The sequence below is a fragment of the Grampus griseus genome, assembly GCF_964374135.1.
Source record: "Grampus griseus genome assembly, chromosome: 8".
NCBI lineage: Eukaryota > Metazoa > Chordata > Mammalia > Artiodactyla > Delphinidae > Grampus > Grampus griseus.
The window spans coordinates 27,129,420-27,156,346 of NC_139002.1; the positions used below are offsets into that span (position 1 = coordinate 27,129,420).

Below are 26,927 nucleotides of genomic sequence, written 5' to 3' on the forward strand. Positions count from 1 at the left end.
TGTCTTTGCTGGCTAATTTTGTTCTATCTCCTTTAAAAATTGTCCCTTTTGAACATACCATGGAACCCCTCTTGAATTATTACAGTGTTGTTTGCAAACACAAAATACTGTTTTAACACAAACTTTTCAGTACTAGTATTTGTTTCTTATATCTGTCTCAACCTCTCCCCCACCCAGCACATATACCTAAAGTACATTGCAGTTCCCTTTTTGAAACCAATCATATAATTTTATATTGTTTTCACTCCTACTAGGCAACAGTACAGGTCTCATTACCTTCATTTTTCAAAGGCTTACCAGAAGCATCATTTTTCAAGACCAGGTTCTTGGTTAATTCCTTTGGCAAAGATTCTGATTTCTTCTTGAATCTGTGCTTTGTATGAATCTCTCCTAAGCAGCACTGAGACCAGAGTAATTTATCAGTCGTCACTTTTGACCCCAGCTTTGCTCTAACCCCAGCAATTCAACAGTAGCCTTTGTTACTTAAGGAAAATAGGAAACTCTGCCTCCTGGACATAAACATGTGAATTTTCTATGTCCAGGACCAAAAGGGTGAAAAGGGCAGATTTTACCAACATTTCCTTAAGAAACAAAGTCTCACTTTTAACACATGTGGACTACCAACCACATGTGTGATGCTTTGGTCATAAGTCACATTTTAGGGGTCTATGTGTGAACAATTTTGAATTGTTACTGGGTCTAATTTTACAGATCTTACTTACCCCATACTCCCTTTGCAACAGTAGAGAGTGTGACTTGAGTAAGCACAATAAAATCAGAGCCCAGTTTTCCCTCTGATCATAATTGCATTTATAAATAAATGTGATTTACAAAGTTAGCATTGATACAACTCAGGATTTTCTAAAATATAATGATGTCATAATAAATGAAACATTGAAATGGAAAAAAAGTGTTTTTCTAGAAGATATTGATTTCTTCTTAGAAACTAGCAAGCAGGCATAATTTTAAAAATAATGAAAAAATGTAGAATTATTACTGACACAATGAGAATGTAGATTTCAGTGACCAAAAAAAGTTGATGAGATATAGAAGCATATGCTACCCATGTTTTAGGCCCACTGGAAGCAGCTAGTGTTCAACCAGTTTGGTTTTTATATGGCCTTGAAAGATATATGTCAATTAAGATTAATTATTCTAAAATTAAAAAAAAATACCTGATTGTTGAGCAAAAAATATGAAATGGAGAAACAGAAAAACAAACAAACATACCATGTTCACACACAAAACAAAATAATTCTCTCAGGGACATCAGGGAAGGTGGAATACTATAACAACACATGTTATATTGTTATACTATTCCACCCACCTTAATGAAGAACCCTTGGGTGTTGCTACTCCATAGCCTTTCGAATCCAGATTTCCTCCCACTTTCATTGTGTCACATGGCTTTCGCTGCTCAATGTATTCATTCATAGTGGACTCCAGGAGAAAGGCAAATTTGCCCTTGGATTTTCGGACACGAGCTACTCCCTCAGCTGTAGTCCTAGTGAACACTGATGGCTCTGCTGATCGCATGTAGGTCCACATCTTTTCATACACTGCTATTTTTGATCTCTGGAGGACATTAAAATAAAATTAAATACAGGAAAGAAGGGAACAAGATGTTAATATTGACTGAACCGAGATAAGGATAAAACCTTCTACGTTACCCTCTAATTGCAATTTGCCATAATAACATTATTCTTTTACAATTAGAAAACTGCCTTTTACAACTGTTTAAGAAAATCACTGAAATGAAAGACATTTAAAAGTGATATTTGGAGAAAAAGGTACCTCATGTCATAATAACTACCTTACTCAACTGCTTAAAGAACAAATTATTATTATAAAATGTAGACAGCCATAGAGAGAGTTGTACTGAATTATAACAAACAAGGAGAGTTGTTATATTGTTTTATTTTCATATTTTTCCATGCCTCAAAGTTTTAATGTAAACCATTCTAAAAAAATGTATACAAAATGTGCAGTCCCTATCAAGTCAGTATTTGAACACCAAAGGAGGAGGAGAAATCTGCCCTAGTTTACAAACCAAATATCCATAAAACAAGAATCAAACTAGGTTCACCAAAACATTTTTAGACCTTTTTTAACAAAATCTCCAAATAGAACATATATTAAACTTTAAAGAGAACTAATTCTTGTTTTCCCACTTTATATTTTGGAGAGTTAGTTTTTCTAATCCCTTGACTTCAGCCAAGAAACTTACTTATATTTTTGTTTATTTGGGCTGTATCTACATTATTTGCAGGACTTAATTTATCCAATTCATTTTGTTGGTATCTGCATTCATATTAGATTTTTTCATCCACACATTTTTTCACACGAAAATATATCCAAATGAACTCAAATGTCCCCAAAGGATATATTTAATAAAATAGAAAAGCCCAAATCCTGTTTGGTGTTTGACAATACAATGATACACACAGACTTTTATCTGGTGCAATTAATTTTGTTCAATAGCAAGATGTGGAAATTTTGCATCTGGATCCAAATTAAAAGTAATGGAGACTTCAGTCAAACCTAAATCTAAGCATGAGGCCAAATCCTGAGTAGCATGTATACTTATTTACACCAACCTTGTTTTGTTTACCAGAAGATAGAATCCAACAAGAAGCAAATCTTCAATAATCAACAAGGTACCCAAATAGCAAATTTAAGAATACATGTTTTGGGTAAAAGCAAATTACTCAGGTGAACAAAGAAACTGATAAAAGTGGTATTCAAAATTTTGGCTTCATAAGGTGGAAATTTAGTAATCAATAAATCTATATAATAAGTCACACAATAAGAGATTTGCATACCTAAACACCAAAAAACCCCAGATATTTTATGTTAATGTATATTCAAATGGTGATAAATATCAGATAGGAAATAGATATCCTGTATCCTCTGAAATGTTTTTATGTTATTAACACTTGAAAATATCTCATGATTCAGAGATTCTGATATGTTTGTGTATGCGTGTTTAGGTAATGACAGGTTACTTCTGGCTACAGAAATCCTCACATTAGGAAAATTCTATGCCAAATATAATTCAGTTGCAAAGATTCTATATTGTACCAGGACAGAAGAGTATCTGGATTCAGAACCCTTAACCATGAGATCCACTAGGGAGGCCATGTTGCCAGGCCTCATTCACTCCATCTCTGATAATGAAGTTCTCTTCTAGAGTATGAACTACTCCATTTTATAATGAGTTCCAATTTCTGAAAATTATCAGCTCTCTGGATCACTTGATACTGATTGTGTTTAAACATCTATCCTGATGATTTCAATTTAGATGTGTTGCTAAACAACATCATTTAGGCATATAATCACTTTTTTTAATGTATTGATAACTTCACTTCAGAGTTACACCCCAAAAGGTACAGAGTTCTCTATATATTTTTTGTTTCACTATGTATACTACATTGAAACCAGAGGAAATAAAATCTGAGTATTATTTTAATTAAATTTCTTTTGAAAAATTTTAAGAATATGAGAATCATGCTAGTTACTTGGCAATTTTCTACTTATTTTTTATATCTTATTAAAGGAAAAGAGAACAGCTAAACAAAACTAAGGCAGCAAAATGGAAAAAGAGTATTTTTAGGGCTTGGTAATTATGAAGATAATTTAACTATATAGAATGCAACATAATATTAAAGCAAATGATTTTTTTAAAGGAATAAAATACCTTTAGGTCATTGATATTTTATAGATGTCCATTCCCATAATATTAATGTGAGGAAAATTACTACTGCTTTTGTTTAAATATATTGAATTACATATACCTTAAGTGCAAAAGAAGTTAAATTAATTCCTTTGAAGTCCAGAAGAAAGAGGAATCTGTAGTGTAATTATGCTTAGTTTCTTATGTATAATAGAAATTATAAAATACACACTCTCAGTGGAAAATAGAGGAATGATGAAAGAAACTTTTTTGGAAAAAAAATTTATATGGTGTGTCACTATGTTAATGTTTAGAAATTCTGATTCTGATTTAAAGGGGCATGGTTTAGATAAAATCAAGTCCACATGGTGGAGAGGGTGAGGTTGGGAAATTCAGGAGGTAAAGGACTGGAAATAATATCGCTGTGCCTTACTTGTGACTGTAAGAGGGTGTTTGCTAAGGAATGAGGATAAGGTAATTTTTATAAATTTGATGAGACAGACTAAAATGAGATTTTTGCAGACCCAGTAAGCTCATAAATGTAGTGATAGTGGGACTTTTACATCTTTATCTTCAATTGTGATATCTACTTAAAGATCAGGTTTGGGGAGTGAATATGCTCAAGGTAATAAGCCAAGATAATATGTCATTTTTTTTAAATTATAAAATTGATCTCAGATTTACTTGTTTCATCTTTATTGTGAAACACAATGCATGGGAAACTATTTAAAGCATTATTTCATTACTTATAATAATTCTTGGAGATTTAAAAATGTGCCATCCTTTTAATTTTTCAAAATTAAGTATTTTGCCATTTCTGCTTTTAATAGAAAATATGTAAAAATGTCATGCACTATAGTTGATATTTACATTGTTATCAGGTAAATTATTTCCTGCTTTTAGTAGCTTATACAGCAAGACTGATGTTCCAGTAAGAGCTTATCAATGTACTATTTGATAATATTATAAGCCCTGAAATACTAATCCATCTCATTTATGCATTCATGATTTCACTGATGACTGAAACAGGTACAGGATAAAATCTGCACTGAAATGAAAATCAGTGTGTTTAAATCAGGTTTATAATAATGTAAAAGTACCTTAAAAAAGCCTGTCATTAAGTGACAAGTACAAAATTCCTTTAAATGCCTCTATGTGTATGCTTAACAAGTGGCACAGAACATGAAACATATCAAGTTTCATAATGGTACAAAACCAAGGCAACAGTTGAATTCTGATGTAATTTTCTCCCATGGCCTAATTCTTTTTCCAGAACAACTGCAACATTTTTTGAAATGCTGAGTATTCATTTCCTGAGGCAGTTTAGTGAAGCTGATAGATGTACCATTACTGTGTTCCTATAAGAAAACATTTTTGACAAGGGCAAAAATACCTTTCATGTTCTGTTTCCTCAACAACCCATCAGACAAATGATTTATTTAAACCAGGTGATCATGTATGAGAGAGGAGGGAGAACATAGGGTAGGAAATGAAGGAGATTTTTATCAGAGAACTCAAATTTATGTATTTCTGGAAGTATGCTTCCAGGGAAAATTATTTTCTTGTCCTATTAGGGTTCAAACTATTCTGCAACATAAATACCTATACATATAACACTCTTTCAATTTTAAAACTATAATTGGGTGGGACAGAAAGGAAACAGGGCATGGTGACTGCACTACTTATATGGGAGGCTCTGTATCTAGGAAGCAGCTTTCCTTATTCCTATATTTCTAATCAATATATTCTCTTACTTACTTCATTAGTTTTTCAAACTTGAGCAGTTTTTAAAAACTCTCTAAAGATTAGAAATAACATTCTCAATGTATTTGATGCCAAAGAGCTCTACAGTGAGTTATTTTTGAAACATTTTCAGGGAATCAATATGATATTTCTTTTCCCCTTTCTCACTCAAGGCAAAATGATGAACCTACAAATATCTGCTTTATTTACATGAAAATCAGTCATCATTTTTCAGTAAAATGTAAATGATAGCACAAATTTGTATTCTATTTTGATGCATATACATAATGGTTTTTAGTCAAAGTCACTAAATTTTACCTAGTTTCTTTTGGGTAGAAACACAGATTTCCAGAAAAGTACTGAAATTATGCTGAATTATGTGTAAAAGTACTGAATTATGTGTTACTATATTAAGCTTTAGAGACTGGAATGCACTCAGTAAGTTAAAAAATTTGGCTAATTAAGTTTATCCATAGAATATTGTTAATAAAATATATTGTCATGACTATTATTCACAGTTTTAGAAAAATCTACAAATAGTTTATAATTTACAAATTTTATATCTATTAGTAATGCTCCAAATTGTTGACAAAGGTGTTCACTGCCTGTTTTTTTGAAAACAATGTGCAATGATGGGTTTGGCACAATTTTTGAGTGATTTGTTCCTGATTTAGTGTTACATAAACATCTGTCATATCTAAGAATACTATAATTAAATTTTTTTTAAAAGAAATATTATTGAAATTCAAGTGCATGAAAGTTAAGGCTGGCTTAAGGAGTAGTATCTTTTGTTGTTTTTAATTTCCAAGCTGAGTGAGAAAACAATAAATATACACATTTAAAATGAAAATGTAATCTCCCAAGTACTGTATATAAGTGTGAATTTACTTTAAAGGGCTATCATTAATTTTACACAATAGTTTAGGAAATAGTGAAACATATCTTGTCTTCTAAATTACTAAATATTTAGTCTCTAAGCAATTGATGTTAAATATAAGATGCCACAATTACCTAATGAAATATTTGTGAAAATTTCACCCTGACCACTTTTTAGTTTTTTGGTTCTAAAGTCACAAAATTAACCCTTATCTCTGATCACACATTGTGAAATTTCTGGATTTAAGTAAAAGCAGAGTGAAAGAGATTCACAGATCAAAAAATTCATCCTTATAGTGGTACAAACAGCTAAAAACCCCAAAACCTCCAAAATACCTGCCATCATGATGGCAAGCCAAAGGAATTATATCCATATGTGAAACACAATTATATCAGTTTGAACAATTTTATCTGCAAAAGCAGAGAAATCAGCAAAAATGCAATATCATACAATGTTTTACAAAGGTGCTAGAACTTAGTAGTTCTTGTTCCCATTATCATGTGAGAAAGCAAATATATTGCTTTGAAATCCATTGTTACAGAATAGATTATAAAATAATAAACATCATATAGGTACTATAACATGAAATTAAGGTTTTGGGATTCAAATGCAGCAAGGTAAATGTATTCTTTGAAAAAAAAAAAAAGCCATGCTTTCATTTTTATGCTCTAAATTCCAAAGCATAGATAAATCCAAATCTTGCCAGATGAAGTATCTTCATAGCATTATGAATATTGGAATCTTTGGGATAAATTATGTTATAAAGTTGCTTTATTTACCTTTTTATTGTTACTTTTCCTTAGTAAGGGTCCCTCTTGCAATGTGAATAAATCAATTAGCTTTTTCATATTAAAGTGATTATAAAATCCAAGTAGAAGTATATAGCATTGCTATGTTTAAACATAGCAGTTACCATTATGTTTGCAAAACTTATAATAGCTAGAGCCCATAATATAATAATTGGCAAAATTGCCTGAATTTGAAAGTTATGAACATTTCCTTTTTAGTTTTCCCCTCCACTTACTCTGAAAAATTCTTTTGTTGACCCTGAATCCAATGTTCCATAGGCAATTTCTGTTTGTTTGGCCAGGTCTTCTGCACTTTCTATGGGGGAGACCATTCTCTCGACAGTCAGGAAAGCAGCGAGGTTAGCAGTATAAGATGATATAATGATGAGTGTAAAGAACCACCAAACACCTCCAACAATTCGACCTGAGAGGGATCTAAACATGGATAAGATAATAACATTTTCCTTTCTATAATCAACATAGAGAAAGAAAAGAAATACCATCAGTTCACCGTGTATGTTTAATAATGATTACAAGTATCATTTTATGTTCTGAATAGTCTACTCAGAATGGTTCTATTATTTCTGTATCACCTGACATCCTTTTTGCGATATTGAATGTATAAATGCCACATTTAGAATACTTTTCCTTTTTATTGCTTACTTGGCAGAAATGTAGAACCAAAAGCCTTTCCTTCAGGTCCAGAAGAGGAATGCTTACTTAAATTCATTGATCCCTTTTGCACTTTAACATCTCTGAAATTAAGATGCAACCTATGTTTGATGAGATAAAACACAGTACCATAGTTTGATTGGCAGCACTGTTTCTCTCTCTGTGGCACATAAAATAGGAATACATCTTAACAATTGGTGAGCTCTTAGATTTGATACAAGATGGCAGATGCTCTTCTGAGAGAACTTGTTTTTACCTTCAGTCAGAGCTATGCCAAGATGGATGGGACATATGCCAAGGTGGGGCTGGACCACATGAAGATCTAGGATTGGTCTCAAAGTAACCAGTTAAGAATGTTTTGTTTGTTTGTTGGTTGGATTGATATTCCATTTCTTATCTGAATGGAGGATGAGCTATGTCTTAAAGTTCTTTACACACTGGTATAAAAATGTTCTCTCTGCCACTTCCAACCTGAGACCAAAGCATGTGACTTGTTAATATGCAGTGTAACGGCACTGAAAACTGAGGCTAGAGCTCAGAAGAACATTTTCTCTTCACCATTTCTCTGGTTATCAGGGAAGTATGGGTGAGCAGAAGAAAAGTGAGAATGAAATGAATAAAAATTCAGAGCATAATCATAATTGATCTCATTCAACAGGACCATCAGACTATTTTAAATTCCTGTGACAAATTATTTTTAAACATTTTCTTAATATGAGGAAAGATTTCATATTTTCAATGGCATTTCTAGCTTAAAATGCTCCCTTCTTAACCATTATTATATAAGTGACACCTGTTGGTTTTAACTTAACATTTGCTTAATCCTGGTTTTAAAACCATAAAACTGGGGATTTGTTCAAGATTGTGGAGTAGAAAGATGTGCGCTCACTCCCTCTTGTGAGAACACTGGAATCACAACTAACTGCTGAACAATCATTGACAGGAGACACTGGAACTCACCAAAAAATTACCCCACATCCAAAGACAAAGGAGAAGCTGCAATGAGACAGTAGGAGGGGCGCAATCATAATAAAATCAAACACCCACAAGGTGGGTGACTCACAAATGGGAGAACAATTATTCCACAGAAGTCCACACACTGGAGTGAAGGTTCTGAGCCCCACATCAGGCTTCCCAACCAGGGAATCTGGCAACGGGAGAAGAATTCCCAGAGAATCAGACTTTGAAGGCTAGCGAGATTTGATTGCAGTTCTTCAACAGGACTGGGGGAAACAGAGACTCCACTCTTGGAGGGCACACACATAGTAGTGTGTGCGTCAGGACCCAGGATGAAAGAGCAGTGACCCCATAAGGGACTGAACCAGACCTACCTGCTAGTGTTGGAGGGTCTCCTACAGAGGTGGGGAATGGCTGTGGCTTACAGCGGGGACAAGGGTACTGGCAGCAGAAGTTCTGGGAAGTACTCCTTGAGCTCTCCCAGAGTCCACCATTAGCCACACCAAAGAGACTGTAGGCTCCATTGTTGGGTCACCTCAGGCCAAACAACCAACAGGGAGGGAACCCAGACCCACCCATCAGCAGACAAGCAGATTAAGGTTTTACTGAGCTCTGCCCACCAGAGCAACAGCCAGCTCTACCCACCACCAGTCCCTCCCATCAGAAACCTTGCACAAGCCTCTTAGATAGCCTCATCCAATAGAGGACAGACAGCAGAAGAAAGAAGAACTACAATCCTGCAGCCTGTAGAATGAAAACCACATTCACAGAGAGATAAAATGAAAAGGCAGAGGGCTATGTACCAGATGAAGGAACAAGATAAAACCCCAGAAAAACAACTAAATTAAGTGGAGATAGGCAACCTTCCAGAAAAAGAATTCAGAATAATGATATTGAAGATGATCCAGACCCTGGAAAAAGAATGGGGGCAAAGACTGAGAAGAGGCAAGAAATGTTTAACAAAGACCTAGAAGAATTAAGGAACAAACACCCAGAAGAATTAAAGGACAAACAGAGATGAACAATACAATAACTGAAAAGAAAAATACACTAGAATGAATCAATAGCAGAATAACTGAGGCAGAAGAATGGATAAGTGACTTGGAAGACAGAAAGGTGGAAATCACTGCCACAGAACAGAATAAAGAAAAAAGAATGAAAAGAAATGAAAACAGCCTAAGAGACCTCTGGGACAACATTAAACACACCAACATTTGCATTGTAGGGGTCCCAGAAGGAGAAGAGATAGAGAAAAGACCCAAGAAAATATCTGAAGAGATTATTTGAAAACTTCCCTAACATGGTAAAAGAAATAGCCACCCAAGTCCAGGAAGCACAGAGAGTCCCAGGCAGGATAAATCCAAGGAGAAACATGCCGAGACACATAGTAACCAGACTGACAAGAATTAAAGACAAAGAAAAAATTTTAAAAGCAACAAGGGGAAAATGACCAATAACATGGAAGGGAACTCCCATAAGGTTAACAGCTGATTTCTCAGCAAAAACTCTACAAGCCAGAAGGGAGTGACACAATATATTTAAAGTGATAAAAGGGAAGAACCTACAACCAAGATTACTCTACCCAGCAGGATCTCACTCAGATTCGATGGAGAAATCAAAAGCTTTACAGTGGGCTTCCCTGGTGGTGCAGTGGTTGAGAGTCCGCCTGCCGTTGCAGGAGACACAGGTTCATGCCCCGGTCCAGGAGGATCCCACATGCTGCAGAGTGGCTGGGCCCGTGAGCCATGGCCGCTGAGCCTGCGCATCTGGAGCCTGTGCCCCGCAATGGGAGAGGCCACAGCAGTGAGAGGCCCGCATACCACACACACAAAAAAGCTTTATAGCCAAGCAAAAGTTAAAAGAATTCAGCATCAACAAACCAGCTCTACAACAAATGCTAAAGGAACTTCTCTAAGCGGGAAACACAAGAAAAGGACCTACAGAAACAAACCCAAAACAATTAAGAAAATGGTCATAGGAACATACATATTGATAATTACCTAAACGTGAATGGATTAAATGCTCCAACCACAAGACACAGTCTTGCTGAATGGATACAAAAACAAGACTCATATATATGCTGTCTAGAAGAGACCCATTTCAGACCGAGGGACACATACAGACTGAAAGTGAGGGGATGGAGAAAGATATTCCATGCAAACAGAAATCAAAAGAAAGCTGGAGTAGCAATACTCATATCAGATAAAATAAACTTTAAAATAAAGAATGTTACAAGAGACAAGGAAGGACACTACATAATGATCAAGGGATCAATCCAAGAAGAAGATATAATAGTTATAAACATATATGCCCCCACCATAGGAGCACCTCAAAACATAAGGCAAATGTTTACAGCTATAAAAGAGGAAATTGACAGTGACACAATAATAGTGGGGGACTTTAACACCTCACTTACACCAATGGACAGATCATCCAGACAGAAAATTAATAAGGAAACAAGTTTTAAATGACACAATTGACCAGATAGATTTAATTGATATTATAGGACATTCCGTCCGAAAACAGCAGATTACACTTTCTTCTCAAGTGCATATGGAACATTCTCCAGGATAGATCACATCTTGGGTCACAAATCAATCCCTGGTAAATTTAAGAAAATTGAAATCATATCAAGCATCTTTTCTAACCACAACACTATGAGGGTAGAAATAAATTACAGGAAAAACCCCCATAAAAACACAAACACATGGAGGCTAAACAATACATTACTAAATAACCAAGAGATCACTGAAGAAATCAAAAGGTTTTTGATAAACCACAGCAAGATCCTTTTTGACCCACCTCCTAGAGTAATGGAAATAACAACAAAAATAAACAAATGGGACCTAATGAAACTTCAAAGCTTTTGCACAGCAAAGGAAACCATAAACAAGACGAAAATGCAACCCTCAGGATGGGAGAAAATATTTGCAAAGGAATCAATGGACAAAGGATTAATCTCCAAAATATATAAACAGCTCAAGCAGCTCAGTATTAAAAAAACAAAGAATCCAATCAAAAAATGGGCAGAAGACCTAAATAGACATTTCTCCAAATAAGATATACAGATGGCCAAGAGGCACATGAAAAGCTGCTCAACATCACTAATTATTAGAGAAATGAAAATCAAAACTACAGTGAGGTATCACCTCACACTGATTAGAATGGGCCTCATCAGAAAATCTACAAACAACAAAGGCTGGCGAGGGTGTGGAGAAAAGGGAACCCTCTTGCACTGTTGGTGGGAATGTAAATTGATATAGCCACTATGGAGAACAGTATGGAGATTCCTTAAAAAAGTCAAAGTAGAATTACCATATGACTCAGCAATCCCACTACTGGGCATATGCCCAGAAAAAAACCATAATTCAAAAAGACACATGCACCCCAATGTTCATTGCAGCACTATTAACAATAGCCAGGTCATGGAAGCAACCTAAATGCCCATAGACAGATGAATGGATAAAGAAGATGTGGTACATATACACAATGGAATATTACTCAGCCATAAAAAGGAACGAAATTGAGTTATTTGTAATGAGGTGGATGGACCTAGAGTTTGTCATACAGAGTAAAATAAGTCAGAACGAGAAAAACAAATACTGTATGCTAACACATATATATGGAATCTAGAAGAATGGTACAGATGAACCAGTTTGCAAGGCAGAAATAGAGACACAGATGTAGAGAACAAACATATGGACACCAAGGGGGGAAAGCGTGTGTAGTGTGGTGGTGGTGGTAGGATGAATTGGGAGATTGGATTAGTGTACATATGTACACTAATATGTATAAAATAGATAACTAATAAGAACCTGCTGTATAAAAAACAAATAAATAAATTTTTTAAAACCCATAAAACTATTACTTGATTTGCTTTAATTTCTTTTCATTTCATTATTTGAGGATTATTGATTCAACTTTCTATGTTATTGGAATTTAAGCACATTTATAGTGTTCCTGGTTCTTAAGGAATGCAAACTGCATTGTAACTAAAATGTCTCTTTTTGAGAAAGCATTTCTTTAAAAATACATATATTTGTGATGCTAATATAAGTCACTTTAAATTGAATTCTTAGCTTCTCATGCCTTCAGCTATTTTTCTGAGAGAAATTTGGTATTTTTCTTGCAACAGGAGGTTGGCTGCATTTTTGACAAACATAACTGAAACACATCCTTATGGATATGAGCCGTTACTCCACCGATAAGGAAAACAAATATAGTATTTACGTTGCTGACTCTTCGCCTACTGCTTAGCTTGTTTATGATTATTAGATAGAACAATGTATATCTGGAACCTACTATATTAACTCAGGTTTTAGGTAACTCCATGGTAGAAATCTCCATTAAGCTACATGGGCTGTAAATCGAATTCAAAATTAATTTTCAAAAGTGAACAAAACAATAAAAACATTTGATTTTGAAAAGGAGACAACATAAAAATAAATTCCTATTCTTAAAAATTTAGATTTAGTTTCCATCTGTAATCACTGAAAGAAATATTAATACAAAGTTATTTTTGAGCATTCTGATGGGTTCCATATGTTACTTTTCCATTGGGAAATTAATCTTTATTATGTATCCATACTTTGTGCTAATTTGGAAAAATCGGTTATGAGTATATTTAGATTAATTTGGGATTGCAAAGTTTTTCTGTGTTTCAAGCAATGCTCTGCCTCCAGGAAAAGAACATATAGAGAGATGTTATGCACAATATTTAGAATTACTGTGGAATTGGTGAAGAACTTAAGGGTTTTGAAACTAACCTGGGTGAAATGTCACATCCTTGCTGCATAAAAGCACCCAAGGAAAACCAGAGGCTGTTAAAGATGCCAAACTCATTGGGAGGCTGGTCACTGGGTCCTTCCTTTCCATCTTCTGGCTCTTCTGTGTGCCACTCATATGGACTAAACCTACTAACTAGGAACAAGACCACGCTGACACCAATGTAGGCAAAGACTATGCACATCCAAATCTCATAGGCCAGAGGATCCAAGAAGGAAAACACTCCTGGTTTAGATTTCTGAGGCTTTTTGATCATAATAGATATGCCCAAACTCATGAAGGGCTTAGAGAAGTCAATGACCTCCTCTCGGACCAAAGTGATTGTCAGAGGGGCAATAGCAATCTCTGCTTTCTATAAAAGAAAAGACACATGAAAACATGTAGGTTAATAGATTTCATGAAGCAAGTAGTACTGGATTGATCCATTCAAAGTTAACCAGTTATGTATTTATTCTACATTTTTTGGGGAATACCAACAATAAATAAGGCCAGTAATAAATACAAAGATGAACAGATTTGTTTTCATAAAATATTATGTCACTTTAATTGCACAGAATATTTTTATTGGTGCTAGTAATTAGATGAGAGGAAGAGAAAACGAGTAGACATAAGCAAAAATAACTTGAATTCAAATAACTGCCTTAGTCTTTAAGGGTCTGAGATGGCGCAGAGGAGGATATTCGATAGCTTTTCCATATGGCTGAATTTCTGAATTTCTTAGCCAGAATTGCTGCTATTTTGCAGTGTTTTCTGTTTCATTTGGAATGTTGTCACTGATTCATTACTTGGCCATTCCTTAATATTATGAATTTCAAACATCCTTTTCTTTTTTATTCCTTTCCAGTTATGAGTAAACCTATCATAAAGTCTGCGTTTGTGAGATAAAAGAAACCTATTGTTTGACAACATTTTTTGACTCAGCACACACACACAAATCTGGAAACTGACATTTATTTCTTCCTATTCACATACTTTGATTTCTACTTTCAATTTCTAAAAACGATTTTGGAAAACAGTGGATTCAATTCTCATATATTATTATTAATAAGACACCAGCTTCCATTTTCATTTTGTGATTCTGAGTAATTTTTCTGAGCCTTTTTCCATATCTCTAAAATGAAGACATTTTCTTTCCTGTTTACCTCATTGTGTTATTGCAATTATCTGTTAAATAAGCCTTAATAAAACAATAGTGAGCATTTAATGAGGGATTATGTATCTATGCTGATTTAAATATTTGGAATGGCTTTTCACTTAACCTTCTTAAAGAGATAAACAATCTTATGTTTATCATTGTTTTATAGATGATGAAACTGAGACAAATGAGTTTTACACATCATAGCAGCTCTGCAATTTGAGACTGTAGTTCTTCTATTAAATCATGCCATCTCTAAGATCAAATGAAATAAAGTGTGGTGAAAAAACTGTAAATTGTTACATGATCTACAAATGAAAAAAGGTTTTTTGATTATTTATTTTAAATGGAAAATATTTGGCATTGAAATGGAATCTGAAACACAGACATATATGCTCTTACATAGTGGCTGCCACTCTTACATTCACTCTATATCTCCTCAGGCCCTGGATTGATACAATACAAATGCAACTGGAGGGTTAGCATGGGGAATGTACTCTGGCTGTCACGTTTTCCACTGGGTGACTGAGGATTAACTGCATACACTTTCAAGTGGGAATAAACTTAGGTCACATCACAAATGCCCACATATAATACAAAAGCCAGAGAATCATTGCTGAGAGGTTATTTCCCCATAGTTATTATTATCTGTATAATTTTCATTATACAGTGATATATGAAGTAGATATAGAAAAATTAGTATATAAAAACAGAACCAGAAATTTAGGAAAATTTATCTTCATTTCCTTCACCTACTCTTATTATTTTCTTTATATATGCCCTACTAGACATTGTTTTATGAATATTAATTTCTTATTTTAAAATGGGATAATATATAACACTATATTTTATAATTCCTTTTCTCAAGAGAATGAGTTATTTCAACATATATAGTAAAAATAAGTTTTAATGATTGCAAATATTTTATCATGTTAAAGCATCAAAATTTACTCAATTTATTATTTTATCAATTTATTATATTGTTTCCAGTTTTACACAATTTATAATAATGGTGATGTGAACACCTTTGAAGACAAATCTTCGCACATATCTTTATTATTTAAAATAAATTTCTAGAAAGGGATTGCTGATCTAAATGATAACAATCTTTTTAATGTTCGTTACATGTTTTGCCCAACTTTTCTCCAGAAAGATCATGCAAATAGCACTGTGGGAAAGCACCTTCGGCTTTGAACCTTGGATACCCCGTGTATCTTTATTCTCATCTATCTTCACCAATTTGCTAATTTCATTGTATTGATTTGAATTTTTTTTTGTAAAACAAATAGCCACTTTTACTCTTTTTATGTATTACTTGTCATAATCTGCCCCATTTCCATATGGGGTATTCATTTTTTTGCTTACTAATTTATGTGTTTTAAAATAAATATTAAAAATATTATTTTTCATATATGTTTTTAATATTCCCCCAGTCATCAATTTTGGTTTACATTACTTAGTTCATGATACTTTATTGCATTATATACGTTTTAAAATTTTGTTGTAGCCATATAAAATTATCTTTTTGTGTTTTCAGCCATTGGTTTCATGCTTAGAAATATCCTTCTCATATCATGATTAATCTCAATCATATATTTTATTCTAGTACCTATGCTCCCTCTATAATTTATCTAGCATTTTGCATGATAATGTATTACAAAATTGTCCTGCTTTCCCAGCAGGAATAAGTGAATAATGCATTCTTTCACTGATTTGAAATACTACCTTTCACATACTACAATGTTATGTGTAGTATCTTCTGAAATTTTTTATTTATACAAGTTACCACTAATGAGAGTAAGCCTTAAAAGTAGAGAAGCATGAAGAGAAATAAAGGAGTCTCCAACACATAAAACTAGATGCAATGGAAAGCAAGCATTAGATGATAGTGTGACAGCAATGTTCAATGAGGACACATTTGAAGTTCTGAAATTTGTGATTTGAAAGAGGCCAGTGAACAGAGGATACATCTGAGTTTTCTCTGCTAACATTGGAGATGCTGTGTTTGCCTTGTTCCATTACCTCTCAGTGACTTCCAAAATTGTGAGAAATATCTCCTGTAAGAACCTGATAATATTTGGATTCTCAAAGACCTCTGGAGTAAGGCTCATGAACCAGCATTTTAACACACACCACAAGTAATTCTGGTGTTGGAAGGCCATGGAACTTGCTTTGAGAAAACAATCCCTTGGGTTGTTTATACACACACAAGTACAGCGGGGCCCAGAAGAAGGCGCTGGAGCAGTGTACCACAGAAGATCATATAATGAACTTGCTGCAGTGTGCAGGTGTGACAGGCAGAATGGACCTGAGAGTGTCATGGAGGTTTTGAGCTTTGGGGTAACCATCTGGTGGTGTGCTGAGATTACATATGCCTGTCTCACAGATAATCTATCCCTAAAAATTACAGTAACAAAGTTTGCAAAGAGTAAAGTAAAAAAAAATGGATTCAAAGTTAATCATTTTGCTGGCTTTGTTGAGTATAAGAATATAGATGGAGTTTTATTTAGGGCCCTGCAAACTGGGATTTCATGTAAGTATTAGCAGTAAAAAGAAAAAAAAAGTAGTTGAGAAACAAGTAAAGACTTTGCAGACACCAGAATGGAAAATAACAAATCTGTGGAAAGTGTATGAGACATGGAAAAAGATTCCTTTTGCGAAAAAACTGGACAACTCAAGTGGCAAAGATCAGATTATTTAAACCCTAGCAGGCTGGCTGATGAATGAATAAGCATTAATAACCATTATGTTATCTTCTCTCTCTGAGAACTGCCTGGGACTTTCTGTGCCTGTGACACGAGTACTACTGATACAAATTTTTGGTGTTAATTACGTTACTCTCTTCATATCACCTGTTTTCATTATTTAAACAATATTCTCCCAATAAAATGTGGTCAGAACCCTTGCCAAGGGGTGAGCCTGGGCTGCCAAATTGGTAAGGACTCCAGAGGAGAGATATGTAACAAATGTCTTAGAAAGTAACTCTGGTTAGTTATCTGGTCCATAATTAATTGGTAATCCAAGAATGAGTTTTTGAGATCAAATACTCAATAGTGTCTTCTGAAGGATATGAATTAGTGTAGTTCTAACATTTAGGTTAATGTTCACATTTAAAGTCTAAAAATTTAAAATATTACCAATGGACACATGCTTTAGGAACCCTTTTTCTTTGGGACTTAAAACTCAATATCAAACTGTTGATGAGCCCTGTGATAAAGTACTTTTTGATTTTTTAAAAGTGCGAATTTAGTTTTCCTCACTTAGGGCACCTAACTAGTCGGCAGTTCTTTCAAATGAATATAAAACTAACTAATTGCTCTTTAATGTCAAACAATTTCCTCTTGCTGCTGAGGTTATAGCTACCATACTGGACTGTGTGGAGAATGTTCATTGCTTCACGGTCTGAAAAGCAGGATGCAGAATCACAAAACTATTGAATTGCAGTTCTGGCTCGGAAAGTGAACCCCTCTATATATTTCAGTTATGCTCTAACTTGTTCTACCTTTATTCTTTCCTGGTGAAGGATGACTCTTGTGTAATTCTTTATTTTTAAAGGGGTCTTGTGACAATTAATCAGACAATGTGTTTTGAAGGTGAAATTTGTGAAATATGAATTAGCTTATAGAAAGTTTCAGAATACATTTCAAGTGTATGTGACTTATTGGTTACTTGATGAATAGAGCTTACTGTGAGCTCTAGGTTTGTTTTCTGGACTTTGGAAATATCATACCTTCACTAGCATTTGATAACTGTTGGCTTGATTTTAACACTTTGCAGTGGAACCTGAAGAGACCAATCTTGTTCTGGTTCAGGCAGGAATGTCTACATTGAATTTGCCCTTGGCTTTCGATATATACACTCAATATCTTGTGAACTCAAAGGGAAGGGCATGACATGATTTCATGTGAAGCCCATTATGGAATAAATTCTAGCTTTTGTGTTTTGTTGTGTAGGAAAAAATGATGTTGTTGCATTAAGTTTAAATTTACTGTGTTCAGCAGAGTTGTAAGAACTTCACATTATTGGTGAATACTTTAATATATGTTAAAATAGTTTACTGATTGCTTCACCAATAACTTAAAATATATTTACCAGTAAATACAACCAACAGGGATATAAGTAACTCTCAAAATAGTTCTCAAAACAACATGTCTATTGTATAACAGCATCAGGCTTAAGAGAATAATCATGGCAGATACTGAAGTCAGTGTTATTTTTTATAAAATAGGACATTGTATTCTGAATTTTTATCTTTTTGAAATTATCAAGTATTGGTTTCTCCCATTGTTTGGAAATTGCATTATTAATGAAATAGAGAAACATTTGACATCATATATGCTTCTTTGAATGTAACTGCAAATTTAAAAGACAACAGTAGACATTTAAAAATTGGTATGTGCCCACATGAAAAAAAACTTCAGGTTTATGTAAGTAAATTTTCAATAGATTGATTTGCTTACCCCATAAACAAGTTCCCCTACCATCCCATTCCAGATTTTTGTGTCTGCATCCCTTGCTCCATATTTTCCATCAGGGACAATGGCAATTTTATACTTGATACCAATATGTTTTGCAATTTCAGATGCCAAATCTACACAGTATCCTTCATACTTGTCATTTCCTTCAAACATTTCATGATTTTTCTTGTACATAACATATGGGGATTCCTATAATGAGAGAAGTAGAACTGTAAGGGAGAAATTATAAAACATTCAAAAACTTCATGCAACTTTTCAGTTTCAGAATTTAACAAAATATTATATTTAGTATTAGTACACACACTGATTTTGTGTGGCAAGAAATTGATAGTAAAACAGATGAATGTATAAATGTGCTTAGAAGTATATTAAGTTGCTTTACATTGGATACTAAAAATTAAATCTTTAAAATAATTTTCTCTTGAGTGATTATTACATACCTAGCACTGTGACTGTGATAGGAAAAATATACATTAATAATAGACTAGAGAAGCATAAATTATCATTTATGGCAATGAAATTACTATTTCCAAAGTATCTCATGACCTGAAGACTATTTAGGAGTCAGCTTCGTGTAATAAAAGACTCATTCAAAGTCACAGTTCTCCGTATTCTGCATCTTATTCAGCCACATTCAACTGAGACTTTCTTTAGGAAAAGAGCTCTATCATTCTTTGCTCTTTAGCATTTAGCAATATGTCTTTCTCAGAGCAGGCATTATTAGCAAGTTCAAAGAAGAAATGAATTAGTAGTTTTTAAAATTTTATATACTAATTTACATTAAATTGGCTTTCCTAAAATTGTCCTATATTTTGGCTTTAATTAGGGCTGTGTTCCATGAATTTTTATTCTATTATAAAATATGTTTCCAATGGAAACTAATAATTTTTCCCCAGTTGTGACAATCACACACTTCAAGTAATATTCCCATTTAGTTTCTGAAGCAAGTAAGACAAAATAGCATGAAGAATTATTGTGAAAATCCTTATAAAATGAAAAAGATTACTGTTAACTAATAATAACTGAACAGTTTTCAGTACACATACACACACACACACACACACACACACACCTCTAAACCAAACCATTTAAAGTCTGTGAAACTAAAGAGACATGTTAGCAAAAAAGCACTTGATTTTATAAATAAAACCTAATGCCACCAACTCAAAGATAGGCCTGGCGAACACGCAGTACCTACAGAACTCCTGGTCACACTTCAGATTTTTTAATCATTTGCAGACAAGGAGTGACCACTTTTGACCACAGTGTCATTGAAGTAATGATTCATATTTTATAAAATTGTACTGAGACATTTAGTAATTTTAATACAAATCTTTTCTTTTCTCCCAGAAATCTGTAGTTGGGAAAGTTGAACTTGCTCTTAAAACTCTGGATTAGAAGGTAATTTACTTTGTATTACATGGCAGTCTACACTAATTCTGATTTTGTTTTTAAGTACTTTGTAAATGTAGAAACTATTTCTAAAAACTTAATAAAACTGTACATTACATGATATATGATTCGCTCATAGAGATGCCTAAATAACTCTATTGTGGGAAATTGTATAGCATTGCTCCTTGTATTGTTTTCTTAAATCCTGCCTTAGGTAGACACGGCCAAGTGACCCAGAAGTCTCTCACTTCTTCCTTGAATTTGATGAATATTCTAACACTGGACTTGGGTAAAGAAAGTTTCTCCACCAACAAAATAAAGGCCGCTAATTGTCTCTTTAGATAGATGAAAATTATTTGTTAACTTACAGAAAACATTCTCCAAATATGAAGCATTTTTCAAATTATGAATGTGGTTATGAAAATCGGTGAGTTGTTGCAATACATTGTTAACTTCTAAGCTATGCTGTGGAATATTAGTAGTTAAAATGAACTAATCCTTTCATTATTTCTTGAAATAGCTAGTTAAAATATGGAAGAATATGTATAAAAAAGCAAGAATCACACATTTGCAAAATGCTTAACATTCTAATTGAAATGGCTGTTAGTATAACAAACGAGAGGTTTTCAAAAGGAATATTGCTAAGGTTCACATTTGGTACTAAGGTTGATAAATTCTAAAGTGTCTGAAATATTTGAACACATGAATTTTAGCCCTCAGATATGTATACTACCATATTAGCTTGTGTACAGAATTTTCTCTAGCTAGCATTATCATCTAATTTGCAAAATCCCCTGTACATTATATAGTGAACAATTTGCATCATTCAAAGCTGCATTTTTAGTATTTACTTAAATATTTGTTAAACACCCACTGTGTGCCAGGCAGCTTTCTGGGAACTAGGGGTACACAAATAAATAAAATATCCCCTTCGTCCTCTTGTGATTAAGGTTAAATTCTTTTTAATAAAGGTAAAGGAGTGAGAGTGGTAGGGGACAATAATAAAATATAGTAGTAAAAAATAATATTAGCCCTCACTTATTTAGTGCTTACTCTGTGTCAGTTACAGAGTTCTAAGTTCTTAATTGTTCTTTAATTGTGCTCTTTTATTTACTTTTCACACTGCCATTTTGAGGTAGGCATTTCCCATTTTGCAGATGGAAAATTTAAGCTTAGTTTCAACAAATTGCTCAATTTCACAGAACTAGCAGGAGTGAGAGTTGAACCTATATTTTGAAATATCTGGACATTTTTGAAGCTATTGTTGCATCTGTCAAAATATATGCAACCATTTGAGATTTCATATGATTTAACAAGCAAGGTGACAAGATTAGATAAATGAATTTCTATATTTTTAGTGAATGAAATTCTCTATATGAAATCTTGAGTAAACAATGTAGATAAAATCGTTCCATATTTCCTCATTGTGTCTGGTACTCAATAAATATAAGGCATTCAATAAATATAAAGATCTCCTTGTCTATCAGTGCTTCCTAAGTAAGAATATCATGGAAAAGTAATTGTATTGGAACTTCTTATTCAGATCTTCAAAAGGAAAGTAAATATTGACAAGTTCCAGGTCACCTCTTCTGAAACAGGTACATGTATATATAAATACAAATTTATTTAGTGTTTTCATCTTTTTCAGTTTCCTTTTTGGATAGCAGGGGCACATCAGGTCTTTGTTTTCCTGACAAACGAACCAATAAAGGCTAGAGAAACCTTCAGCTTACCGAAGATGTTGATTAGAAATTTAGCTAGGCTTTTTGCACAAACAAGGGCATGCGTAATTGTTGATATTCAGATATTGGTGCATGGAAATTAAGAGAAATAAGATGATCACACTCAGGAAGATGGAAGAACAAAGGGAGAGAATTGCTAGGCATTTCTTGCAGGAAACCTCTCACAGTTGCTCAGCTCTTCCCAATTTCTTTGAGTGTGTCTCATTTTCCTTTTCTTCCACATCAAATCCAAATTAGCAGCAAATCCTCAACACTTTCCCAACCTCTTCATTTGCCCCATCTTGAATCTGATAATTTATCCCCAAGTAGCCCTTCAAACACTGCATACTTGAGGAGATTCAATACAAAGTTTGGGGGCTACTACAGGTGAAGAAAATACCAAATCTTTTCAATATAATAAAAAACGAGTCATAGCCAATCATTAAGGGGTATTTGTGGGCCGTTTTTGTTACGCAACCTTATGGAGCCCCAAGTGTTCAACTGTGAATAAAAATGGAATATAACCTACCATCTTTGTTATCAACTACTTTGTTCTGTGGGACAATAATTCCTTAGAAGTTATTTGAAATGCACTACTTCTTAGTGACTATGAGTTTATTACCACAATTTCCATAATGCATAGTGTTCTACATCTGCTCTGCAATTTCAGGAAAGAAATCAATCTCCGTTTAAAACTACTACATTAGGGTTTGCTTATGAAAATGTTTGTGTAAATGAATTAAGATGATTTTCAATCAGTAAAGTATCATTTTCCTATTGAGGAAATTCTTGTTTGTATTTAGCAAAAGTAAAACTATTGAAATATATATATTTATTAGAAAAGCTTTAAGATTTTCTAAACATCACAAATATAATCATTAAAATTGCTACTTGAAAACAGTTAAAATAATAAAATCAGTAGCATCAACAAAGGTTATTTGCTATGTGGATATTTGTTTTTCTCCAAAGATCTCAATGTAGATAATTTATCCCATGTGTAAAATTCTTAAAAGTGAATATTAAAATGTTATTATTCAATACATAAAAAATGAGTAAATTTAATGGTGGCACAGTTTTAAACTTATTAAAAATAACATTTAAAAACATTGAGTTATAAGCTCTTTGGAGACAGGTGTATGTATGGGGAAGATTAATATCTGGTACAGGAAGAAAATAAAAGTATCTATTTTCTGTATCGGTATATACATATATGTGTATATAAATATGCATGTGTATATTGTATACACACATGCATCTATGTATACTGCATTTACAAAATTCTACATAGAAGAGATAAAATATCAAACAACTCATAAAATGTATAAAAAATATTCCTCTGGTACAAGGAAGAAAATAAAAATATCTGTATTTTCTGTATCGGTATATACATATATGTGTATATAAATATGCATGTGTGTATTGTATACACACATGCATCTATGTATAGTGCATTTACAAAATTCTACATAGAAGAGATAAAATATCAAACAACACATAAAAAGTATAAAAAATATTCCTGGAAGGACTAAGTGGTATAAGTAAAATTGCTTTAAGGTTTATAATGTAATTCTGAGTCTACGGTGAATAAATTTGGATTTTATGCAAAAATTTCCAAAAGGATTGTTATGTTCCTATGATGGCAAGAAGTACATTCTTACTTTAGTAATGCATCATCAACCTCTTTACCTTCAGTGGTAAAGATTTGGGGAAAAATGGGCTTGGCTGAAATATAACTGCATCATCTCTCTTTTTCCAGAGAGTTCAGCCAAAGTAGTGAGATTACAGATGAAATCACCACTACGACGTCTACTGCAAACTGCCTTTTCCTCAATTGCTGCACTTACCCAAACCACATGGCACAGATTTGGCTTCCTTAGGTTGTTTATTTTGAATGTAAAATGTTAAACCACTGTATGGTTACAGTCTCATAAATTTTGCAAATTTTTAGTCACTAAGACTTAGAAAAAATGATGAGCATCTGAATCTAGAACTTTAGACCCTTCAACTTTGTAGTCATGATTCTCATGTGATGATATTGTCAATTTTACTTTTATTTAGATTTAGTTAAGTTATATTCAGTATGACTATATTCAGGAAGAATACATTAGTCATTAAAATGAAGATCACATGTAGATATAAAACAAATAGATTTCAGAAATTCTAAAAGCTAAAGACACTTTTTATCTAAGAATGATATCTACTATACTTATTTATCATGTTTCTTGTCTGCTTTCTCTCACTAGAATGAAAGTTCAATTGAGAGTGCAGGATTTTTGTCTGTTTTGTTGGCTAACATATCCCCGGGCTTATAACTGTGCCTAGCAAATAGCAGACGCTTAATAAATATTTATGAATGAATAAATGAATTTCTCAATCAACTTTATTTAACAGTATCATATACTATTACAGTGTATCAACATGTAAATAACAATATACACAAAGGAAAAACAAATGGGAGAACAGCAAGGCCATATCAATTTCGATCAAAATGAGTGAGTTCCAGTGCCACAACACTCTCAGCCTTCTTTTGTGTCTAGATATCTGTCTTGCACATAGTTTAATATCTAACCAGTTCCATTGCTGTTGGAAGTTTTCAACTGAATTTGAGGGGTTATTATACACTGGTGCCCATATCTCATTCATTTATAAGGAAGAATATTTCTTTCAAAATGAATGAGATGATGGAGATGTCATAGGTCCTGGAATATCATTTTCAACAAAAGCAAATATAAGGAAGGATTCTAGTTTTTTTTTTTTTGAATTATTGAAGTTGCAAAGGTCAGAGGCATTATTTATATGGAGACTACATTTTTATACAAAAGACAGATACTAGTATTGCACTATTTTGATTGCAAAAATATTGGTGATATCACTGTCAAAGAACAGATAACTTTACAGAATAGTCGTTATGTATATAGGAAACAATTGGATTCTTCAGTAATTTGTACTTATTTTTTGACAGCATGCTTCCTGAAAAACAGCCATGCTTGCAAAACTAATTCAATATTTTGGTTTTAAGAATTATATCTCCAGCTCCTTTAATAACAGAAAAAAAGGAGATTCTCTACATTATATTTATAATGCACATTAAAACACTTTATTTCACATATAACAGGCAAAATTTCAAAAAATCTTTAAAGAAAACAACTACGTGTATTCAGAAAAGAAGGACACAAATTCACAGATATTTACTTTTAGAAAATCTACGCTTGGAATTAGAAGTATGATAATTCCATCATTTACATACAATGACCTCATTTCCAGATATGGGAATGGATACATCAGAATTAAGCGACTCTTTTTCAACATCTATTTTCTTGAAAAAGATGAGGATTAATTCTTCTTTTGTTTTAGTATCTCTGGAAAGTCACAGAACTTAAAAACTTTTTTTTCTGGTTGTCCAGAGTTGGTCATCCAAGAAGAATCCCACATGAAAAATTAGCTTAAATTTACTACACAGGAGAAAAAGACTTGAGCTTTAGTTAGGAATGGTCGAACAGCGTGGAGCTCATTTCTTTCTTGATCAATTCCTTAAAATAGGATTCTTCATCAGAGGCTGAAAAGAGGAGGACTGAACTGAAGTATGACTTTCCATTACTGTCTTTTTTAGGAATGTATATATATATGTATATTATATATATACATACATATATATATATTTAAGTCCCATGCAAATATTACACAATTAAGTTAGAAGATATATATTTTGCATCCTTACACAAAAACTGCTGTTGGTTGGTTTGCATTCTAAAATTATAAACTTCCAACTAAGTCTTGGCAGATTAACATTAAGTTTCTAGCTGGTGATGCAACACTGATAAAATTAACTGCAACATTATGAAAGCTTTTCTCTGGCATTTTCATGCTTTGACCTCCATGTCAAAATTTTGGAAATAACTTGACATTACTAAAAGCATAAAATTAAAATTACACAAGCTAAAAACTAAATTACATAAAATACTTCCACTTTATTTAGAGTAAGGGCTTCAAAAGTAGTCAAAAATGTGTTCTGCCTAACGAGACAGTGAGCTGAGGATATACAACTTTAAATTAGATAGAAAAGGTTACCGATTGTTGATCTCCTTTGACTAGCATTGACTCTAAAAAGCATGTTTGAATTTAGAAGAGAAAAATATGAGGCATCATATTATTTAAAAGATAAGTTCACGAGAATCTCTTTGAAAAAGCAGCCTTAAAATTTAGAGTATTTTTCATTTTATGATGTGACTGAATGAATATCATTTTTCTTAATTCCTAGGAGAATTCCAGTACATTTTATTGTGTATTTGTCACAGGTCAATGAGAAAAATAATCGGTATAAAAACCCCTTTTTGCATTAAAATTAAATATAAAATAAATTTATTTCTAAAGCATAGTTGTGTAAAGCATACTCATTAAAATCTTCACATTCATACCTCCACTATTATAAACAGACAATGCAAATCATTATTAAATGGATAAAGTACCTGAAAATTATAATTTTAAACACTATTAACGATTATTACATTGGTGTTTTAAAAACATAATAACAACAATGATATGATGTTTACTACTGGATATTTTTATGTGATTAGTTGTTGATCTTTTTCATGTTTATTCTTTTGTCCTTTGAAATCTTAGCATTTCATACATTTCCAACTAGAGAGCTTCAATTTTTAACACCTGAGCATTTTTCCAAGAACAGTAATGCAACAAAAGATAATACA

At 33.1% G+C, this 26,927-nt stretch overlaps 1 protein-coding gene across 3 annotated transcripts in view; it reads right to left on the minus strand.

The window, feature by feature from the left end:
• The window catches only part of GRIA4 (glutamate ionotropic receptor AMPA type subunit 4), a gene marked incomplete at both ends in the record, with an annotated part of 512,633 nt that overhangs the window by 42,273 nt on the left and 443,433 nt on the right, over positions 1-26,927 (minus strand). For 2 of the 3 annotated variants that reach the window (XM_082660213.1, XM_082660214.1), the window contains 4 exons: positions 1,328-1,575; positions 7,318-7,516; positions 13,477-13,847; positions 19,091-19,297. In XM_082660213.1, the coding sequence (XP_082516339.1) occupies positions 1,328-1,575; positions 7,318-7,516; positions 13,477-13,847; positions 19,091-19,297 (1,025 nt within the window). Of the gene's footprint in view, positions 1-1,327; positions 1,576-7,317; positions 7,517-13,476; positions 13,848-19,090; positions 19,298-25,744; positions 25,778-26,927 lie in introns of those variants that run through there. The other variant, XM_082660215.1, reaches the window with a different exon arrangement.